The 21,418-nt window shown below is 47.4% G+C and overlaps 1 protein-coding gene across 3 annotated transcripts in view; it reads right to left on the minus strand.

Moving 5' to 3' along the window:
- The window catches only part of IL17RD (interleukin 17 receptor D), a 66,803-nt gene extending 51,705 nt beyond the window's left edge, over positions 1-15,098 (minus strand). For all 3 annotated transcript variants that reach the window (XM_032323024.1, XM_032323014.1, XM_032323007.1), the window contains exon 1: positions 14,827-15,098. In XM_032323024.1, coding sequence (XP_032178915.1) covers positions 14,827-14,952 — 126 coding nt within the window. In that variant the 5' untranslated portion in view covers positions 14,953-15,098. The remainder of the gene's footprint in view (positions 1-14,826) is intronic.
- Between the last annotated feature and the right edge of the window lie 6,320 nt (positions 15,099-21,418).

The raw sequence follows: 21,418 nt of genomic DNA on the forward strand, positions 1-21,418 counted from the left end.
AATTCCCTTGTACAGCTCCTTTGTAGTCAAACCCTGCATCTACCCCAAAAACCTTGGCAACCACTGATCTGGCAGCTTTCTAAAAAATACTCAAGAGTCCTGGAAATCTCACTTGGGCAGGTCTGGGAGGAGGCCTGAAATCTGTACCGCTCCCCAGACCATGTTCCTCGGGTGATTCTAATACTCAGCTAGGTTTAGGAACTTCCAGGGTAAATGCTGAATCCTAGGTTAATTATCTGCAAAGTGCTCTCTGGTATCTAGGCATGCTCTCTTCAGACCCCCTTTCACTGCTCTGTTGCACATGGCAGACGTGCATCGCAGGCTGGGTGATCAGAAGGCAGGGCAGGCTTGGCTGCTGGGGGCACAGGCAAGGTAACCAACCACCCTGTGATTCTGGTTTCTGGCTCTGAATCACATGCCCTACCATCCTAATCCCTTCCTGGCTCTTTGTGCCCATGGAATCCTCATCTGGCAAAAAAGGAACCACATCAGAAATAACTGCCTACCTCCAAGGCTCGCTGGGAAGTAATGATTTAGATAATACGTTCAAAGGCACTGAGCAGCCAGGATGAAAAGTTGCCCCTGTCCTGGATACATCATCACTACACAGGACTGCCTTTGGATAGAACTCTCCTCATCCTGTTTACCTGATGGATGTGGGAGATCAGCACACAAAGTACAATAAAATGACAGCCATTAAATAAATAAATAAATAGATAGATAGATAAATAAGTGTTTTCCTCCTAAATGCATGATTCCAAGGGCAAGATACCAAATTCCTTATTTTTTTAAACTTTTTTAAAGATTTTATTTATTTATTTGACAGAGAGAGATCACAAGTAGACAGAGAGGCAGGCAGAGAGAGGGGGGGAAGCAGGCTCCCTGCTGAGCAGAGAGCCCGACGTGGGGCCCAATCCCAGGAACCTGAGATGGTGACCTGAGCTGAAGGCAGAGGCTTAGCCCACTGAGCCACCCAGGCGCCCCCCAAATTCCATTTTTAAAGGGGAATTCAGAGGAGTCAACATCATCTCAGAAACCACCTCGGTTCGGAAAGTAAACGATTACAAAGAGGGTCAACAATTTTGAGTTTAGCCATTCTCTCCAACTTCTTCAGCTCTGCTGAGGATTCCTGGAAAACACTTTGAAAAGTTCAAGATGATCAAAGGAAAAGTATGGCCAACACAAGAAATGCTATCATGTAACATCACGTGTTTATTTAGCTCCACCAAGCCAAAGAGAGAAGACTGTTTGAAAGGGAGAGAATGCCTGCTTAATCAACTAAAAATGCATTCATTACTATGCTATTCACCGTGGCTTTCCTGAAATCAGACACTTTTGCCCCTAGACCATAAGATTGAAGCGATTTGAAATGAAAATATTTCCTGTCCACTGCTTGCCAGTTTCTAGCCCCAGAGTGATAGAACAGATGACATCCAGTACAATAAAAGCTTTTATTAACCATAAATTTGAGACTGCTTTAGGGATTTGAAGTGTTGGGTTTCATGCTGAAAAAATGTAATGTTATCCACAGACCATCAGTGAGTAACAAAAACAGAGGCACAGGTTATGCTACTTTGATCAAATTATGGCAAAAAAAAAAAAAATTGTCTTTTGCATTTAAAATAGTAGTTGCATTCAGGGTCTATCTTCCAGGAGCACCACAATAGTTTAATCCTAGGTCTTGGGCAGTTTAATGGAAATTCATCCTGAATGCAGATTTCTAGAACCAACTGCTTTCTGTTAAACTGAAAGGAAGCTGAAAAGTGTTAAGAGGCAAAGTGAGCTGAGAAATTCAAATGCTAAAATGGGACCCCTAAATCTGGGTCTGTCAACCTTAGCACTATAGCCACTAAGTCTTTATCGGCGAGAGCCAGCTTACCCATTTCAGGGTGTTTAGCAGCATCCCTGACCCCTACCCACAAAAAGCCAGTAGCAAACCCCTCCCCAGCTGTGACAATCAAAAAGGTCTCCAGGGATTCCCCAGATCACCCCCGAGTTGAGAACTCTTGACTGAATCAAATTCTAGACCTCCTGAGCAAATGCTGCCTGATTTTTCTTTCTCCAAAGACCACCTCAGAGCCCGAGGGTCTCACAGCCTCAGCTCTCTGCCCCAGGCCCCCCTCCTCTGCACAGAAATGGGGAGCCCCCCCAAGTGATTTCTGAAAATCAAATCACTCTGCACCCTCTTTCCCACCAAAACCGATGGTGGCACAGCCATGGAAACGAGAACTCTCTCCACTGGGACCAGAGCAGACTAGCACAAGCCAAGGCAACCCGCCACCCCACCCACCCCACCCCACCCCCGCCCCCAGGCACACCCGGCCGGGCCTTTGTGTCCGGCACATTCCAGCAGGGAAGCAGGCTGCTGGGCTGGGCTGTACCGCATCCCAGCCAGCCTCCAGACTGCTGCTTTCTGGCCTTTCACTGTCAGACCAAGGAGGGGACCAGGGACACGGTGCCAGAAAAGAACATGAAAAGCAAAGGTGAACCTCTGTGGCCCATTCTCTGCGTGCTGAATGTCCCACTATTAGGTCTCCGCATGACATTTCACGGCCAGCAGGGGAGGGGGCCCAGTGGGGAGAGCTGAACAAATGCCCAGGGGCACAGGCCCGCCTTTGCCCTCCCTGTCTCCCCGCACTTATGAATAAAAGATGGAGGGTTTGTCTCGGCAGTTTTCCTGGTACCCTGTAAGAATAACAACCGGCCGCTTTTTGACGATTTAACTTACTCTGAACAAGATTCGATATGTACTTTCCAGGTCTTTAACTGTACACGCCCTTACATCAGGGGCAAGGACAAAGAGAAAAACCACGGAATTAGGTAGGAGATAAGAATTCGGGTTAAACTAATGAAACGGTCTGCCTGGAGTGGATTCTAATAAAGTAATTTAGGCAACAGGCGACCACAGAACCGAAAGGCTGGAAACTGACTTCGAGGACATGTTTTTGAGTGAAGTGGCCTTTCCTGGAAATAAAGTTCAATGTTTTCTTCCCACAAAGGAGAGTAATGACTGAATTTTGGTGTGAGGATGCGTTCAACCGGAAACTTTCCCCAGCCAAATAGAGGTTTTAATAGGAACTCAAGTTGCGGAGGGCGACACCTACAAGGGTTTGTAACAAGCCCGTGTGAATAGCAAAAGCCTTAAACATTCTTGAGACACTACAGTCCTAATGTTGAGAGCCCAGCTGATTTTCAAATAGTCTTTAAGGGCAGAGGTTATATTTCAGCCTAAGACACATGACACCCTTTGTTTTGGATTCTCAGTAAAGTAAAAGGGAAGCCTTCATAAAGCATCTCCTTTTCTTTTTTTTTTTTTTAAGATTTTATTTATTTATTTGACAGAGAGAGAGAGATCACAAGTAGGCAGAGAGGCAGGCGGGGGGGGGGGGGGATTGCGGGGGAGGGGGGAAGCAGGCTCCCTGCCAAGCAGAGAGCCAGATGCTGGACTCGATCCCGGACCCTGAGATCATGACCTGAGCCGAAGGCAGAGGCTCAACTCGCTGAGTATCCAGGAGCCCCACATCTCCTTTTTTAAAAAGACAACACAGGGGTGCCTGGGTGGCTCAGTGGGTTAAAGCCTTTGCCTTCGGCTCAAGTCATAATCCCGGGGTCCTGGGATTGAGCCCCGCATCGGGCTCTCTGCTTGGTGGGGAGCCTGCTTCCCCCTTTCCCTCTGCCTGCCTCTCTGCCTACTTGTGCTGTCTGTCAAATAAATAAATATTTTTTAAAAAGACAACACAGATTGCACTGGATGAAACCATTGGAAAGATCTCCATGTACAACAGTTTCAAGCAGAAAAACCAAATTTTGCTCAGTGTTGAAACTGTATCCATATTTGTTACCTACTGATACCTAACATACAATGTCATAATATCACCTTTGGAGGGATCTAGCCAAATATCGGCCCTCATTATGAGGAAATGAGCAGAAATCTAAACTGTGGGACCGTCTATACCACAAGTGACCTTGACTCTTCAGAATGTGTATGCTATGAAGGAACAAAAAAAATGGGTAGAAGAACTGTCTTCCGTTAAAGGAGACTGAAGAGACAGGAGTCTCTGTAAAAGTGATCTATTTAGAGGGCACCTGGGTGGCTCAGTTAAGAGCCTGCCTTCGGCTCAGGTCATGATCTTGGGGTCCTGGGATGGCGCCCTGTCAGGCTCCCTGCTCAGCGGGAAGCCTATTTCTCCCTCTCCCTCTGCAGCGTCCTTTGTTGTTCCCCTGTTTGTGCTCATTCTCTCTCTCTCTCTCTCTCAAATAAATACAGTCTTAAAAAAAAAAAAAAAAGTGACCTATTTAAGAGTGATCCTTAAATAGGATCCTCTGAATCCTGGAATGTGATTCAGAAAGAAATCACGGAGATCTGCCCCATATCTGCAGTAGGTGGGGCACGCAACTGGGAACTCCAGGCAAAGAGGAAATAGGTGCTCATTTTACCGTGCTTTCAACTTTTCTATAGGATTGAAACATTTCAGAATCCAAAATATGGGAGAGAAATACAGTAAAGAGGAGTCCAAGTACCAGTGACCGGCTGCCTGCAGTGGGCAGGGGGCTATGCAGCAATAATTTCACTTTCTTGTTTGGTTTCAGAAAATATATGCCCAAAATATGACTAATTTTTTTTTAAACAAAACTACATAAACTCTTAATACAGCATACGTCTAGGATAAAAATAAAATGTAAAAAACTTAATAATATGACATTGTTCACTTAACTGGGCAAAGGGGATGTATACACAACAGACGTTTAAGGCATTCATGTTTCTGCTTTTTAAAAAAGTCATAGGCCCTTTAAAAGCTGCTTTATGCCTTTCCCTAAAACTCTTCTGCAATTTATCATTCTCTTTCTCCTCATGTCAGAAAGCCTACTAATTTAAAAACTTTTTAGAACAGCTCTTTAAAACCCCCCTGCCTTCCGCCCAAAGTCTCCCCTATTTTCCACCCTCATCTTTCTTTAATGAGATAAAAGCAATAATTACACTAGTCTTGACCAACTTGAAAACTATGCACTTAAAAAAAAAAAAAAAAAAGTGTGACCCTTTAAGTAAAAGGAAGAAAGCTCAGTAAATGGGGAATGTGCTCAAGTGTAAAGATGTGGGGGTAGAATTTCTGTCTCTTGAGGACTTCAAAACCCAGGGAGAACAATAAGAGGCAGCGTGTCCAGAGCAGCCTTACGAGGGACCTAGGGGACTGTCACCTTGGGCGAGTCAGACACTGGGAACCCACGGCTCCCACTGCCCCAAAGCAGCCTTTGGGCAGCACAACCAGATGTTACATTTTCTCTGCTTGATTTTGGTAAAACTCCATGACCTCTTTCTCAAATTAAAAAGGCAATGCTTTTTTTTTTTTTTTTTCAAACCACAGGAGCTATCTTTAGTGAAGCCTTCTAAGGATTTCATTAATTCATAGCCAGCCAACCAGGACCTTTCCCACAGTCTCCCACAAAAAAGCCCGGGAAGTCACTGACTGCTTGGCTGGATCTGAATATGAGCAGAGGTAAGATCAGAAATATCTAGTTCCTCCCACAGGGAGGCAAGCCATGAAAATCAAAGCTGGGCAAAAACTCATTACCACAGCTGGCCAGCAAACCCACCGCCCTGGAAAAAAGGCTGAGAGCACCTTTGATTCTGGATGGACCGTCTCGTGACTTAAGAAAATGAAACGTGTTCATCACCAGAGGGGTTGAAACAAAACAAGACCCGTACCTCTGTTTAAAAGACAAAGATTTCCTACCCGCTGGCAGCTGCTGCCAGGGAATGAGAATCATTTCATAAAGTCCAAAACCAGGATGCATGGTTAGCACTGGACAGGAACTTTTTACATTTTTTTTTCTTTATCCACAGTGCGGTGTAAACTACACAATGCAGACATCTCCTCTTGACACAACCAACACTTTACAAGGTGGGATCCCCAACCAATCCTGGCCCGATTGCCACCTCAGGCATCTCCTGGACCACCCTGCAGCCCAGCAGTTGGCGTTGGCCAGGAGGAGCACATGGTGCCAATAATCAATTAAGTCACTAGGGAGAGCATATTTTATGCTGACTCTGAGTACCGAATGCCACATGATGCACTAATGTCGAGAAACACAAGAAACCCCAGAACCTCCGAGGACATCTGTATGATGACGGCTCACCTTCCAGGTGACCTCAGCAGAGAGACCCCCTGAGGTCATCCACAGGTGCCACCGTCATTCTCACCATCAACTATAATTTCCTGCAGGGCACTTGGGTCAATTCAAGGATCGTGGAAGGAGAACCTACTCTATGCCCGCCCCCCAATCTCTTGATGAGGCCCCCCAACCTCTTGATGAGGCCTGGCCTCATGCCGCAGACACTGCCCTGGGGGAGACAGACAGACAAGAAAACACCATGGATGTCTCATGGTGAAAAGTTCTGTGCAGAAAAACAAAGTGAGGCAAAGAAGGCAAGTTGCTATTTCAAACAGGGTGGTCACATCGCTGTTCCATTGTCCTGGTTGTTTCCAGGTTGCAATCAAAGCTCCAGAAATCTGGCCCAGCCCAGAGAAAGCCCCAAAGACACACTGAATGAAGAAATGGCCACTGAGGGTCACTCTTATCAAACGATTCATCCGTTAGAGAAACCTGTCAAGCCTCATGGGGTTTCCTGATAGGGGCACACAGACAAAATTCAAGGCACCCTATATTCCAGTCCCAACCTACACATCCTCAGCCTTCCTGCCCCCACCCTGCGCCAGGAACCACCCTCCCCCAGCTTTGCCAGTTTTCTTTCTGCCACACTTTTCTTTCAAAGGATTTCTCCACCTCCCTGTTCTGCTTACAGGGCCACCCAACCCCTTCTTCTAAGCCTCCTCTGAACCATCCAAGTTAAGTGTCTTCTTCATAAGCTAATCAAGTTTTGTCGTCTTCTTCAAGGCATCACTGCAAAAGGCTGAATGCATTCTCACTAAATCAGAAGCCATGATGGGGTGGGTCTGATTTTACTACAGACGGGCTTTCTGGCACAGGTGAAATTCCCATGGGGGGCCAGCGGAGGGGGAGCACGACGTGGAGAAGCCTCCCAGAGGAAGGTAAGCCTCCTCCACAGCAGGGGAAACTAAGGCAGACCAGGAAGCCAGAATGACTGGGAACCAATGGGGACAATGGCTAAAATGCCAGATTTCCAAAGGTGTCAAGCAGCGCCCGGGTACTGGCACATATCCACAGGCAGCGACATAGGTGGAATGTTCTAGTTTGAGGAGCAGCAGGAACTGTGGTTCGTGTTTCTCTGGGAGGAGTGGGGAGGTACAGAGACAGGACAGAGAGTTCCCTGTACCTTGGAATCCCTCCTGCACTTCCCTGTCTCTGGGCCCCTGTGCCTTTTCCTTGCAGCCCCAGCTGGGTGGGAAGCCAGTGCAGACAGGGCAGAGGGCCTGCGCCTACTGTCCTTGTCTTTTCCCTGGAAAACGTAAGTAAACTACAAAATCACACCAAGACCTGACACAGTGAAGCTGCTCAAAAAACCGTGTCTTCCCTCCTCACTCCAGACGAGTCTTCTTGAACTTCAGATCCTGAGCAGTGACAGTCAATCCTGTCCATGTGAGTGCGGGTGCCCCACCCAGAGCCAAGGTGCCCACTCCAGAGGAAGGCAGTGATAAAACTTTCACTTAGCAGGGCCCACACTTGCTAGGGCCGACTGCTGGTACATCGGTCTGGATTACATTGCATTTTCCTCTGGTAAAAGAGAGGCCATTTCTGGAGAGAAGAAACCAGAAATCACCTGGAGAGAATAAAATCACAAGGAAAGGGTTTTTAAACCATATGGCCTGTCTCAGGAAAATGCACTTCTTCGTTCCAAGGAAACCTTCCCTCTATCCCCATCTCAGAACAGAAGTCTGGGGCCATAGCCAGCATTTTTTAAAGAGTTACCATTGGGGGTGGGGGGAGAGCTGGGGGGGTGTCGTTCTACAAAAGTGACAAAACAGAACACTTGGAAAAACTAGTTTTTAACGAAATAAAGTTTTTACATCTAAAAAGGTTATATTTAAAGCCTAATCCCTCATGATTTCAAAAGGATTCATTTGAAATATTCATTTAATGTGTGAAATGTAAATATCCCTTCAAACATTTAATGAATGCAATCAATTTCTATTCCCTTCCAAAGTTGCCGCTTCAATTTTATAGGACATTTCTTAAGTTCAAGCAACCTTCCCTACAATGTAGTAATTTTAATGAAAAAGCCTCATGATTAATGTCATGATTAATGCTCCGGTTTGGAAGGAAGGAAGATACAATAAAATTAGAATAAATTTCCAACAATACTCTCCATCTACTGCCCTTTCAACTCCTAAGGTACCAGCCTTATGCAAATAAGACACTTTACCATTAGGTTTACTATAAAACCAATGCTTCCTAAAAGTGCACAGTTTTTTTTTTTTTAATGGAGGTAGTTTCCATTCATGCTATTAAATCAGACAATTTATAGGCCAACTTCCGTTTTAGAAGAGAATTACATGTGTGTTCACATCACATCTTTATTTTGTCATCCACCCAGTGATTTGTCGAGGACAGCTGGTACCTATTAAGTCTCCCCTTTAAATGGTGTAGCCTTAATTAGCTACATCCACCTTCCCCCAACATTTCCAAACAAGGAACCAAAGCAAAGGGAAGCCGTTTTTATCACAAATGCTTTGAACAATGGAGTTGTAAATGTTAAAATAATAATTTCCATTAGAAACCAGCTAGTTATTCCTTTTTTAGGCCCCATCACAAAAAAAAAAAAAAAAAAAAAAAAAAAAAAAAAAAAAAAAAAAAAAAAAACCACCAAAAAACACAGGGTACACACAGGGTTTAAAAGTTTGGTTTTTGTTACTTAGGTAATTTTTGGTTTCAAGCCTGCTCTTATTAATTAAACTTTCCCAAGATATGGCTTAGGAAAGGGTGAGGGACAGTCTCCCAGAGATATTCTTGATTTTAGGCTACACACTTCTTGGGACTTCTGAGCCCATAAAAATCAGCAGACAGAAACTGCACAAAGAGAACAAGCCTGGTATGGTTTTCTATGGACAGACACCATGCTCTTCTCAGAAAATAAAGACTTTCCAACTCACACAAGGAGAAATCCACTTGATTGCATGATTTTAACCTGCCACATGAAGCTATAGCACACTGATTAGGATACAACGTAGACTTCCCTACTTTAAAAAAAAAAAAGAAAAAAAAAAAGTAACCTATGATGCACTCAGGACTTCAAGTGTGAACTATGTCAACCAGCTAAATGTTGAGCAAGATAAGAAGCCACCTCTAGGATTTCCCTCTCAGATTTGGTTTCCTCTTAAAGATTTGCCCCAGCTTTAATCTGCAGTAAGACTATCTGTTTCAATTGGATGTGCTCTTTCCTGGGCTTGTGTCTTTTCAATCAGCCAGTAGCCCTGCCTGGTTTAGAGTGGCAGAGAGGAAGTGGCCTGTGGTTAAACAGAGGAAATTCCAAGGCATTTTAATAGAGCAAATAGTCTCTTTACTTCCCACAGGGAAGAGCTTCAAAGGCCCCGGACCCCGGAGGAGACAATGTGTTGTGGGGCCATCAGTCACCTAATCGTGTGTCAGGACCATTCAGAATGTCCCAGCAGCCAAGACAAACACTGCCCAGGAGGACATTGCCTCCCACCAGACGAGCAAGTCTGGCTGCTGGGAGATGGGGCCCATGGCACCAGCACAGACAGGCCCCTTGAGCTTGCTGAGGGCCTAGGACCTCCAAATTTGGGGGAGATGTGAAACAGAAAAGGTTTCAGCTGCCAGGGTAGAGTGCAGGAGAAAGGTCTCCACCGAGGGCACAACCCTGTCAAGCTTCTAGGGGCACCTGAGCACCCCTCCCCCTGCCTCAGCACATACTCTTACAATTGCGGGGGGGGGGGGGTTACCAAGATTCCAGAAGACTAAAAGTCCATCCATCAGAGGCAGACACAAGAGGGAGTAAGAAACGAAAAGTTACAATTAATCGGTGAGGGGGTAGCCCCAGCAGCAGCAGACATCTGCTGGGCACGCTATGTGAAAAGCTCAGGGACCGATGAGAGGAAAAGAGGGTCTAAAAGCTTAAACACACACACATTTTAGGCCAAATGAAGCATGAAAAATACTCAACTTAAAGACTTACAAAAGCATTAGCCGTTCTTTCCTTTGTAGGGACATTGGTAAGGTCTGAACTGCAGAGAATATGATTTGGATCCTACCCTACTCTTTCCTGAGATTGTTTTCCAGACAAGCCCAGCTGTTCTGGGGAGGAACCCACGGAAGCGTCAGGGTCGCCTTCACTCCCGGCCTCCCCTTCAACCCCAGGCTGAAGGCATCCACCCAAACCAGGGTGCCCTGCCCAGCTGGTTCCCCTGGATCCCCTCAGCCAGCCTGACTCCCTTCACTGGCCAGGGCTCTGACAAAGTCTCCACTTCCTCTTTAAATCCAGGCAAGTCATTTAAAGTCAAACTCAGATTTTAAATTTTAAGAATGTGGTTTCTCTCCCCTTTCTCTGGCCTGGGGGAGAGCCCTCTCTCCTAAAGCAATGGCTCTCAACAGTGAGAGGAATTTGTTAAAATGCCAATTCCTGAACCCCCATCTCACTCCTATTCCGGTCGCATTAGCCTTGAATCTGCATTTTAACGAGCTCCCAAGGCAATCCTGATACTGGAAGCCCCTAGACTTTACTTCGAGAAATTGTGTTCAGAGGGAAAGGATCCCTAGCCGGTACTTACTTGCTGGTCTCATTCACCCAGCTGTATCCCCTTGTTAATACAACTAGCACAATGCCGCAGGCACTGCAGGGGCTGGGGGGGGGGGCACTGGTGGGATGGATGGGGGAGGGGAAAGAAGGGAGGGCTGTTCAAGAGAGATGGACCCAGGCCAGGAGGATTCCCAATTAACCCGGCAAAACAGGCTGGAGGAAAGCATTGCAGTTCTTATAAAAATGTCTCTCTGAAAAATGTGTCAACCAGGGCTGAATCATTTTTTAACCAAGAATTCTGTAAGAGACACGAGAGCATGTATAACATGGAAGACATGGCCACAAGACAGGCAGACCAGATGCAGGCTAGGGAGCCATGAGCTGCAAGTGAATGAAAACGCATCCAATTCAGAATCAAATAAACATGCCTGGGCCCACAGCCAAGGAGAGTTCTTGGATTGGACTTTTATCAGGACCTAAATTTTAACCAGCTGGAACTTCTTCTTTTCCAAGTACCACCCTATTCCTTCCTACCTTTTGAGATGAAGTATTTGCCTTAAATGGGAAACTTGCACTTCATTGTAAAGACGATGCCAGCGTTCTGGCTTCCTGAATTCCTGGAGGAGCAGGCTTTTTTGCAGGGTAGACATTTGTTTCAGAGATAAAAGACCAGAGAAGATGTACCCCATTTAGATAAGAAGGCATTCCTTGTTCCCTCCTTCTCCACTGCAGGAAAACGCCACTAAACAAAAACCTGTGGGAGCCAATGCCTAATTCTTTGTCCCATCAGTGTATTTTGAACAACTAGCAAGATGAAAGAAAAAAAAAAAAAACCTCAGCGCAATTGACTGATAGAAAGTTACCCGTCACCAACAGAACCATTCCACCACTATCAAGAAGCAAGAGTTAAGATCCAGTGTAAATGAGGATGCCAGTTTTAGAAATTGTTACTTTGGGAAAATTGTATTTATTACTCCAAGAGCAACTTTACCTGGCAAGGGCCCTAAGAGATTTTTTTTAAGAGTCAAAGAAGTGTGCCCAAAACTCATTCCTAAAACACTGAGCTGTGTTCAAGATGGTATCTGCCCCTTAATTGCCCCACTAATAATAGGAAGGTTGGGAAATCTGACCACTTAAACCAGATCAGCTCCTCAGAGAGCCTCCCCAAAGGGTGTGTTAGAAAAGCTGCTGAGGGTTCACTGGCTTCAGTCACCTTGCCAGTCCTGGGAAAATACACACTGCTGCCAGGGCAAGAGTTCCTGGAACAAATGCTCCCTGGAGATCAAGGGGGTCATTTGCCCCGTTCCTCTGCAGCACCCAGATCCTGCAGGGCTCACGTTGCCACCCTGCTGTCCCCCTCTCAAGTTCCATGTGACCGAGACCCACAGGAAGCCGTCTCCTGTTTGATTCACACATAATCAACCCTTCTTTTAGGTCTGCATGGCCCCAACTAGACTGTAAGCAACCTCAGAACTGAGACCAACATCTATGAGCTGAATACCCACCATCTGGTAGGGGACTCTGACATGAATCAAAGGCCAAATCATTGTACACCAGTATTCACTGGCCAGTCTTCTGACCGCAACTTTTGGAAGACCCGATGTAGGGAGGCGGGGGCGGGGAAGGCTTCCTGCAGGAACCGCTGCTGGAGTAGAGAAGGGAGGCTAGGGTGTAAAGAGAAGGAAAACAGACAGGAACAGCATGTGCAAAAGCCTGCTTTGGAGAGGACACTGGAGCTCAGTGCTCTCAGCTTTCCATCCACTTCCTAAAATCATCACTTAATACAGGATTAAGCAAGAAGGCTACAGGGTCTAATTGGGCTCAGTCAAGATTTACAGGCTCTGAGGCCACCAAGATGAGGTTAAGTGCCTGGCTAAAGAAACCTGTCCTAAGACACAGATATGAGCAAATATTGACAATGCAGTGTGGTGAGAACTAAAGTGTGAGGACCTGCATGAGAAGGCAAAGCAAGGAGAATGGCTATTCAGGGTGAGCTTCCTGGAGGTGGTATCACCAGAGCTGAATCTTAGGACAAGCAGAAGGTTCTCAGGGGAGGAAAAGGCATCCTAAGAGCTGAAAGCATGTCTCAGCAGCATAGAGGTTAGGGACAAAAGTTAGGGACAGGTTGGAAAGATAGATATGCAAGGCAGGTGGGCAAGAGGGGTTGAGGAGAGCTGGTGGCTCCATCAGAGGCACCGAAAGGCAAGTCCAGGAGGAAAGGAGCCATTCAGCAGGTTGGAAAGAGTGTGGAATCTGGGAGATGGCCCAGAGGCTTCATGCTCATTCAAGAAGGGATGAACAGGAGACAATTAGTGAGACCAAGGTAAAAGCTGTTGAGAAGGTCACCCCTAACTAGGAGTTGTGGTGGGAGAAAAGAGGTCAGCCTGACTGTGAGGCCACTGAGGGCAGGGATGCACAATTAGGGGAAATAAACACATTAGAAACAGCATAGAAACACAAATAAACAGCATAGAGACTGAAACCATCAGCGTGGCTCCTTTGGGTCACTATTATACCCAAAGCATTAAAACTTCCAAGCTTTGTGAACTGACACATGAAGCCACCTAGACAATTGCAGAAAAATAGCAATTGGACTGATCCACCTGAGCTGTCATATGTAAACTCAGAATAAAATGCTTGTGATGCTCTTACAGTTATTCAAAAGCCAAAATATCCATTTAGATCCAAAAGGTTTAGCAGGACTAATAAGTCAGTATGAGATAGCCTTAAGGAAACTTTTTGATATAAAAACTGGGAAGAACTTGGTATCTTAAAAGATAATAATTGTGAGATTTTACTAAAATGTGATGCTTTACTCAAAACAGGAAGGTTATATTCACTATGGGGTTGGTGGTGGGAGGGTGTGTTATAGCTGTCTTAGTGCAGCAAAGCTATTAGGTTTGAAGTTATTCCAGATGCCTGGCTCATCCCTGGTTTTCTGCACTGTTTCTCTGATTGTGGGACAAGGGAGCTGGAAGCACCATCCTGAGACTCTAAAAGGGTGCCAGGTCCTAGGCCTTGACTGTGCTGAGGCCTTTCAGTACATCTCTGAAGAGGTGAGTCAACTTTGTTCTAAGGACCCCACTCTCAGCGCCAACGGTGCTGGGATAACAAGGAAATCCCCATTTATTCCCATTTTTCAGGTGGAAAAACTGGACGCGGGAGCAGAGCCAAGGTCATGTCCGTGGCTGCCTGAGTGCAAAGCCCTCACAAAGCTCTCCACAAGTCTGAAGGCCTTGAGTGCCCTGACGCCTGGCCGCCCTGGCTTGGGTGGGAGGTGCGGGGTAGACAGAAGCAGTCTCCGGGTCCTGGGGCCGCCCAAACACAGGAACCCTGGCGGGCACCGGGGATCGCAGCATCCCCGCGCACATCGCCCCCCACCCGGACAGCATCAAACTGCTCGGTTACTGGGAGAAGACTCCAAACACGAGACTAAGAATGCACACCTCTCCACTCTCCTCCGGAGCATCTGACTGAGGTGACAAACTCTTGCCTTCCTTTGGCCTAGAAAAATATCTGCAAGTCAAACTGGGGCCAGGGAGAAAGGGTGTAGGTCATCCATGAGACCCTTCGCTAGACGAAGGGCAAGATTTCCTAGCAAGTCAGGAATCGGGGGTGGGGTGAAAGTGGGGTAAGACGGCCCAGCCTAGAAGGAACAATGCGTCCACGAGAGGGGGCGCATCCCTCCCCAGCGCTCCGGCTCCCCTCTCTGTCAGTCCCGGGCCTCTGCAGAGTTGTGGACCCGAGGAGTGGACTACAGGACCACTGCTGCTCCCAAGCGCCCCCAGTCCAGACAGCTCGGAGCATCCCAACCCCGGGGAGGAGGAGGCACGGGTCCGGAAACAAAGGGTGGGGCGCCCTTCTCCCGCCCGCCGCGGGACGCCCCTCTCGCCCGCCCTCTGGGAGCCGGACCCCGGCCAGTGGCCGCGCCTCATTAGCAACACAAAGCCGGGGGTCGGGCGGCCCCTTTCATCCCGGCTGGGGCTGGCGGACGCGCACCCCGGGAGGGAGGGAAGGGCGGGAGCAGCGGTGATCCCAGTCCTGCCGCTGACTCCGCGTAGGGCAGGCAGGTCGGCACCCGCTCGGCTGCCCGCAAGCACCTGTGCGCACTGCGCCCGCCACGCTTTTGGGGACGACGAGAAGTTTCTCCTTACCCTCCAGCCGCAGGTGTCGGCGCCCCGCGCTCTGCTGGAGCCGCCTGCCGCTACGGCCAGCTGCGAGCCGTTGAGGCAGGCGTTGACCGTGAAGAAGACGGAGCAGAGCTGCAGCCACGGGGCCATGGCCGTGCGCTCGCCCAGCCCTACCCAACTCTGCACCCCGGCTGCCTGCCTCTGGCCAGCCCCAAGTGGGCGGTGGCGCCGGCGGCGGCGGCGGCGGCGGAGCTGGCCGCACTACCGAGCATGCGCCGCCGGCCCGCGTCCGGCCCCTTCCCTTGGGGCCCCGCCCCCCACCCCGACTTTAGCACTGTGGCCCCGCCCTTCCAACCCAGCCCTCTGTCTTGGCCCCGCCCCGCCCTGTAGTCCTCCCCACCTATGGCCACACCCCGAATCTCCACTGAGGGGCTGGGATCTGCAGGTTTTTTCTCGCTACCTGACCGGCCTTTTTTTTAATCCAAAGGATCTGTCCAAGTGATGCCTGCTCTCAGCAAAAAACTCAGGAAAACACAAAGAATATAATAATAATGGTTTTAAAAGTAATTTAATCAACACCTACTATTTGCCAGGCCTCTTGAATCTTCCCAACCACAGTGGGAAGTGTTAGTATTATTCTAGTCCCAGTTTCCGGCGCAAGAAAGTTAGGGTAATGTGGTGGTTATAAAAATCCTAGCTGAGGGACGCCTGGGTGGCTCTGTTGGTTAACCGACTGCCTTCTGCTCAGGTCATGATCGTGTGGAGTCCCAGGATCAGGCTTGAGTTCGGCATTGGACTCAGCAGTCAGCTTCTCCCTCTCATGCTCTCTCTCATTCTCTCAAGTAAATAAATACAATCTTTTTTTTTTAATTTTTTAAAAGAAAAATCCTAACTGAGACCTCCGAAAAATGACTTGCTCCATGCTACTGTCCCTGCCTCCTGTAAAAACAAAAGTATGCTAGTCTGGGGAGGATTCTACTGGTTGGTTAGCACATAGCAAGTGTTCAATAAAGGCTACATTCTAACATTAACACACTTGCATAAGGTCACCCAGCTGGTACCTACTGAGATTCAAATCCAAATCTGACAAAAACAATACACTTAACCACCCCACTTGACAGACTCACAACCCTGAGATCAAGAGTCACACACTCCACCAAGTGAGCCAACCAGGCACCCCATCTGAAACCATCTTAATTGGCTTTTCTGGTTAATAATGAGGTGGACCATGTTCCCATGTATTTAGTGGCCATTTGCATTTCTTCTTTGTTCCACAATTGGACTCTAGGAAAAGGAGCAGTACTTGGAGTTTATGGCCAAAGGAGAGCCTTAAGGAGGGTACTGGAGAGGACAGCATTTCTACTTGGGTTTTACTCACATCACCATATGACTGAGTGACCAGGGAAGACAGAGCAACACCCCTGTTCCCTTTCCAGTCTCCACACCCACACACAGCTCACTGCCTCACTGGGCAAGTGGGAGCCTCTGAAAACATGCAGCAGAGTTCAGAGTTGCTCCAACTATAGCAACTGCAGAGGACACAAGAAAGAAAAGACTTATGTGTCCATTGTAAAACTTGTTAGACTGACATCCCTCAGGACCAGGGACTGAGACATCCTCTTATGTATCTTCTAAGGGTGGGAGGGGGGAATTGTGGTGGGAGGAGAACCACATACATCAAAGGGTCAAATTTGTTCAGGTAATAAACTGACATTTGGCAACATTCTCCCCATTCTGGTCTTCTCCATTGATTCTTTGCCTCTCATGCCCTCTTTTTGCTCTGGACCCTCCAGAATGTTTGTGAGGCTGCAGAGGTGAACCTCTGTACTGAGAGCTGAGATCAAATGAGAGGGCCAGGCCACTAACATGACCTCCATGGACCACACCTTCCTCCAGACCACAGCCTAGTTCAGCTGCGTAGGTAACGGGAGGATGAGGCCGTCCTCAAACACAATACATGGGCTCACCTACCACAGCCAGGATTGCCTATGCCCCGTCACAATTTCAGCTGCCCATCACCATCCCTGACTGAATCACCTCTCTGCCCCCATCCCTGGTTCTCTTCCTGGCACACATCACTGGGCAAGAAACTGTTGCTGCCTCGACTCCTGTTTATTTTTTTATTTTTTATTTATTTTTTTTTAAAGATTTTTTATTTATTTATTTGACAGAGAGAAATCACAAGTAGATGGAGAGGCAGGCAGAGAGAGAGAGGGAAGCAGGCTCTCTGCTGAGCAGAGAGCCCGATGCGGGACTCGATCCCAGGACTCTGAGATCATGACCTGAGCCGAAGGCAGCGGCTTAACCCACTGAGCCACCCAGGCACCCTCGACTCCTGTTTAGAATGAAACTGGGGATTAAACAGATTAAATCACCTTTAAATAAGCTGTTGATGAAATGCAAATATATTTCCCCAATTTACCTAGAAAATTGATAAGAAAAACCCTTAACACAATGACTGTATTTTGTTGGGAGTCAAATTATCCCCGGAAATATAAGAAAGGATAAAGTGATGATGGAAATAACTTGTATCCTGAAATCATTTTTAGCAGAGAAGAACTAAAGATCATTTTAATAAGCAGTGGTTAGAAGCAGTGGGCCAAAACTCTAATTTATTTTGGTATTACACTCAAGTATGTTTTATATACTAATCAAGACATTAAAGGCAAAGGATGCCTCCCTGCCAGGCTCCCAGTAGGCTGAGGAGTGCAAGTTTCCCAAGGCTCTGGGGGAGCACCATTGTCCTGAGAGCCCCAGCCTCCGTCAGAGCCTTCTAAGGCTGCCTGGATGCCAATCTGGCCACGGGCAGTCTTGGCTCCCACGAAGTAGATGTCTACTCCACCTTCGGGAAGCCGAGATTCAGCCCTAGACTCATCTGACACTGCCTTCTAAGGCCGCCTGGATGCCAATCTGGCCACGGGCAGTCTTGGCTCCCACGAAGTAGATGTCTACTCCACCTTCGGGAAGCCGAGATTCAGCCCTAGACTCATCTGACACTGCCCTGCACCCTACCTCCCCCCAAGCCCCCACCTCACAACCCCCCAACACACAATATCTGCTTGGGGCGACTCTCTCTCTTTCTCTCTCTCTGCTTGGGGCGCCCCGCAGCCTTTCCAAACTGGTCTTGATTCCTTACAGACTGCCCAGAGACTGGGAACGAGGTTGGGCGTTGGACCTGGAGAGGATGACCGAACCCCACGCCCTGGAATCCACGAACCCGCCCCGCAGTGCCGGGGAGGGTGGGGGGGTGTGGGGGTTCTGCAGCCACAAAACCAAACAGAATTCATGAGTGCACCGTCACTTCCGATTTTTTCCCCCAGGAGGAAAGGAGGACCGGGCGTCCAGGCTCCACGGTAACCACTAGGGGGCGCGCGTGGTCCAGGTCAGAGACGCTCGAACTATCTCAGAGGGCGCCGCCCCGAGAGCACACCGTCGGGGACCAAGTGCTTGCTGTTACCCGAGCTGGTGCTAAGTTTGAGGGTAAGTGCTGTTCAGGAGGCGATAAGAAACCTAGGTGATGGGGCGCCTGGGTGGCTCAGTGGGTTAAAGCCTCTGCCTTCGGCTCAGTTCACGATCCCCGGGGAGCCTGCTTCCCCTCTCTCTCTGCCTGCCTCTCAGCCTACTTGTGATCTCTGTCTGTCAAATAAATAAATAAAATCTTAAAAAAAAAGAAAGAAAGAAAAGAAACCTAGGTGAAATGTGGGCTTTCAGTGACCGCATGGCTTTGAGCAATTGTCTTAGCCTCTCTGAATGTCAGGGGTTTTTTTTCCAGCAACCACACAGGAATGATGGGAATGCAGTCTTCAGTGGGTTTTTGTGTGTCTGAAGGAAGCAAATGGCGATGAGGGTCCGTGAACGTTACTACTGTAAGCAGTAGACCAGGAGCTGATGTAGCCAGGCCCAGGGGCAGCTGGAACCCAGTCAGTAGCTAGGGGAGATGGGCACCTCTACCTCCTTCCAGAGCTAACATCCTGATTTGGATCTGCACTAGACCGGAACCCTAGATGGCTAGGGACTGTATCCTGTTTACCATTCATTCACTCATTCATTCAACAAGTACCCATGGAGTCCTTGCACGATATCAGGCATTATGCCAGAAGCCAGGGACCAGTATGAACAGTCAGAAACTGTCCCCAAGAAGATGCTGTCCCAGCTGTCATAGAACCAACAAGCAAACATTCCTTTGAGGATACTGACATTACTCAGCTACATGACTGGGAATAATTACAAGTCTCTGAGGAAGTGATATCTGAGCTGAGGTACCTGGGCTAAAAGGAGGGGAGCAAAGACAGAAGGAGTATTCTAGTCAGAGGAAACAACACGGGCAAAGGTTCTGAGGGGACTGGGAACCAAAGAACCAGAAGAGGTCATTGTGATTGGAGAGCAGTGACGTGTGGAAGCATGGTATAAGGTGAGCCCAAGCTGCAGGGAGAGGTGGGCAGGACTTTGTACCCTGATGTGAATCGAATCTAAGAGTACCCAGCAACTTCTGAGAGGTTTAAGGGCAAGGGCAGGACTGTATTTGGAAAAGGTTCCTGTATCCCAAGTGCAGGGCACGGGGTATTACCCTGTGTGGAGCTGGGATTTGCTACATACTTGTCAAATGAATAAATACCTAAGATCACTGTTGAAATTCTGGAATTTGATATCTTGAATGCAAAAAATCATTTTAAAAACCTGGAAAAGGGTGCCTGGGTGGCTCATTTGGTTGGTTGACTGCCTTTGGCTCAGGTCATGGTCCAGGAGTCCTGGGATCAAGTTCTGCATCTGGCTCTCAGCTCCACGGCAAGTCTACTTCTCCCTCTGACCTTCTCCCCTTTCACGCTTTCTCTCACTCTCTCTCTCAAATGGATAAGTAAAATCTTGAGAGAAAAAAAAACTGGAAAAACAGGGGCACCTGGGTGGCTCAATTGTTAAGCCTCTGCCTTCAGCTCAGGTTATGAACCCAGGGTCCTGGGGTAGAGTCAGTCCACATCAGGCTCCCTGCTCCGTAGGAAGACTGCTTCCTCCTCTCCCACTCAACCTGCTTGTGTTTCCTCTCTCGCTGTGCCTCTTTCTGTCAAAAAAATAAATAAAATCTTAAAAAAAAACCTAGAAAAACATCCAACCCTACTAAAGTTCTAAATAATGCAAATGTAATAAAATGCATAAAGTTTTCTTGTCTTTTAAGGTTATTTCTACTGCAAAGTTCCTTATTATTTTTAATAGAATATTTTTAGAATGATTTTAGATTTACAGAAAAACTGAGAAGATAATAGAGTTCCTGCTCCCATATACTCTGTCCCTAGTTTCCTTTATTACTAACATATTACATTACTAGTATAGTATACTTTGTTACAATTAATAAGCCAATATTGATACATTGATACATTATCATTACAAAAGTCCAACATTTACTCAGATTTCCTTAGTTTTTATCTCATATCTTTTTTCTGTTCCAGCATCCCACCCAGGATACTACATAACATTTAGCTCTCATGTCTCAGGGTCCTTTTGACTGATAGTTTCTCAGATTTCCCTTGTATCTGATGATCCTGACAATTTTGAAGAGCATCCATGAGATATTTTATAAGTTGCCCCTCTGTTGGGATTTGTCTGATGATTTTCTCATGACTAGACTGGATATTATTATTTTTTTAAAAGATTTTATTTATTTATTTGACAGAGAGAGATCACAAGCAGGCAGAGAGGCAGGCAGAGAGAGAGAGAGGAGGAAGCAGGCTCCCCGCTGAGCAGAGAGCCCGATGCGGGGCTCGATCCCAGGACCCCGAGATCATGACCTGAGCGGAAGGCAGCGGCTTAACCACTGAGCCACCCAGGCGCCCCTGGATATTATTTTTTGAATTTAATCAAGGTTATACATATACAAAGTTTTGGAAGTTTTTTTTAGTTCTAATAGATGTAAAAAGAAAACAGTAGTCCTCTGACCTGTCCCTCGTCCCAGAGTACAGGGTCCCAGAGTACCCTGTTTCAACTCTTCTTGCTATTTTCTGCTGTTGGCTGCCGTATTTCTAAATCATATGTTGATCTTGCCTTTCTTGACTGACCGATTTAGACACCAGCTCCCGACTTCCTGTTCTTTATACCACATGAGAATTGTGTTCTTTTTCATTCCCTTCCTATATCCACCCACTCAGACTTTGTTCTGATGTCTTCTTCTGCCTTCCAGAACTCTTCTAACCTGTACAGACCCCATCAATGGGCTTTCTGCCCCCTTGTCTTCAGGATGGGTTTGATCAATGTGGGGCACAGGCAGGCAGGCAGCGGGGAGCAAGAGAGAAAAGGTATTTGTGCCCTTAGTTATCACATTAGGTTGTTGGGATGCTGCATGTCTGGCTGTGCTGTCAGAGACTCTCTCCAGTTTCTGAGAACAGCTCCCACCCCCTTGCGTCCTCAGGTCTGTGTATTGGGAGGAGGGGAGAAGGGGTGGGTAATAGTCCCTCAAACTGGTACCGCACCTTCCTTTGTGGTTTCTTTTCACCATGCCCACAAAGCCTCTTTTATGAAATTCTCCTCCAATTACCCCATTTGAGAGTTGTTTCATTTTTTGAAATCCTGACTAATAAATTACCATTTGGTTAAACCAATATTCAGTGTTTATATTATTGTGATAGTA

The sequence above is a fragment of the Mustela erminea genome, chromosome 1 (assembly GCF_009829155.1).
Source record: "Mustela erminea isolate mMusErm1 chromosome 1, mMusErm1.Pri, whole genome shotgun sequence".
Classification (NCBI taxonomy): domain Eukaryota; kingdom Metazoa; phylum Chordata; class Mammalia; order Carnivora; family Mustelidae; genus Mustela; species Mustela erminea.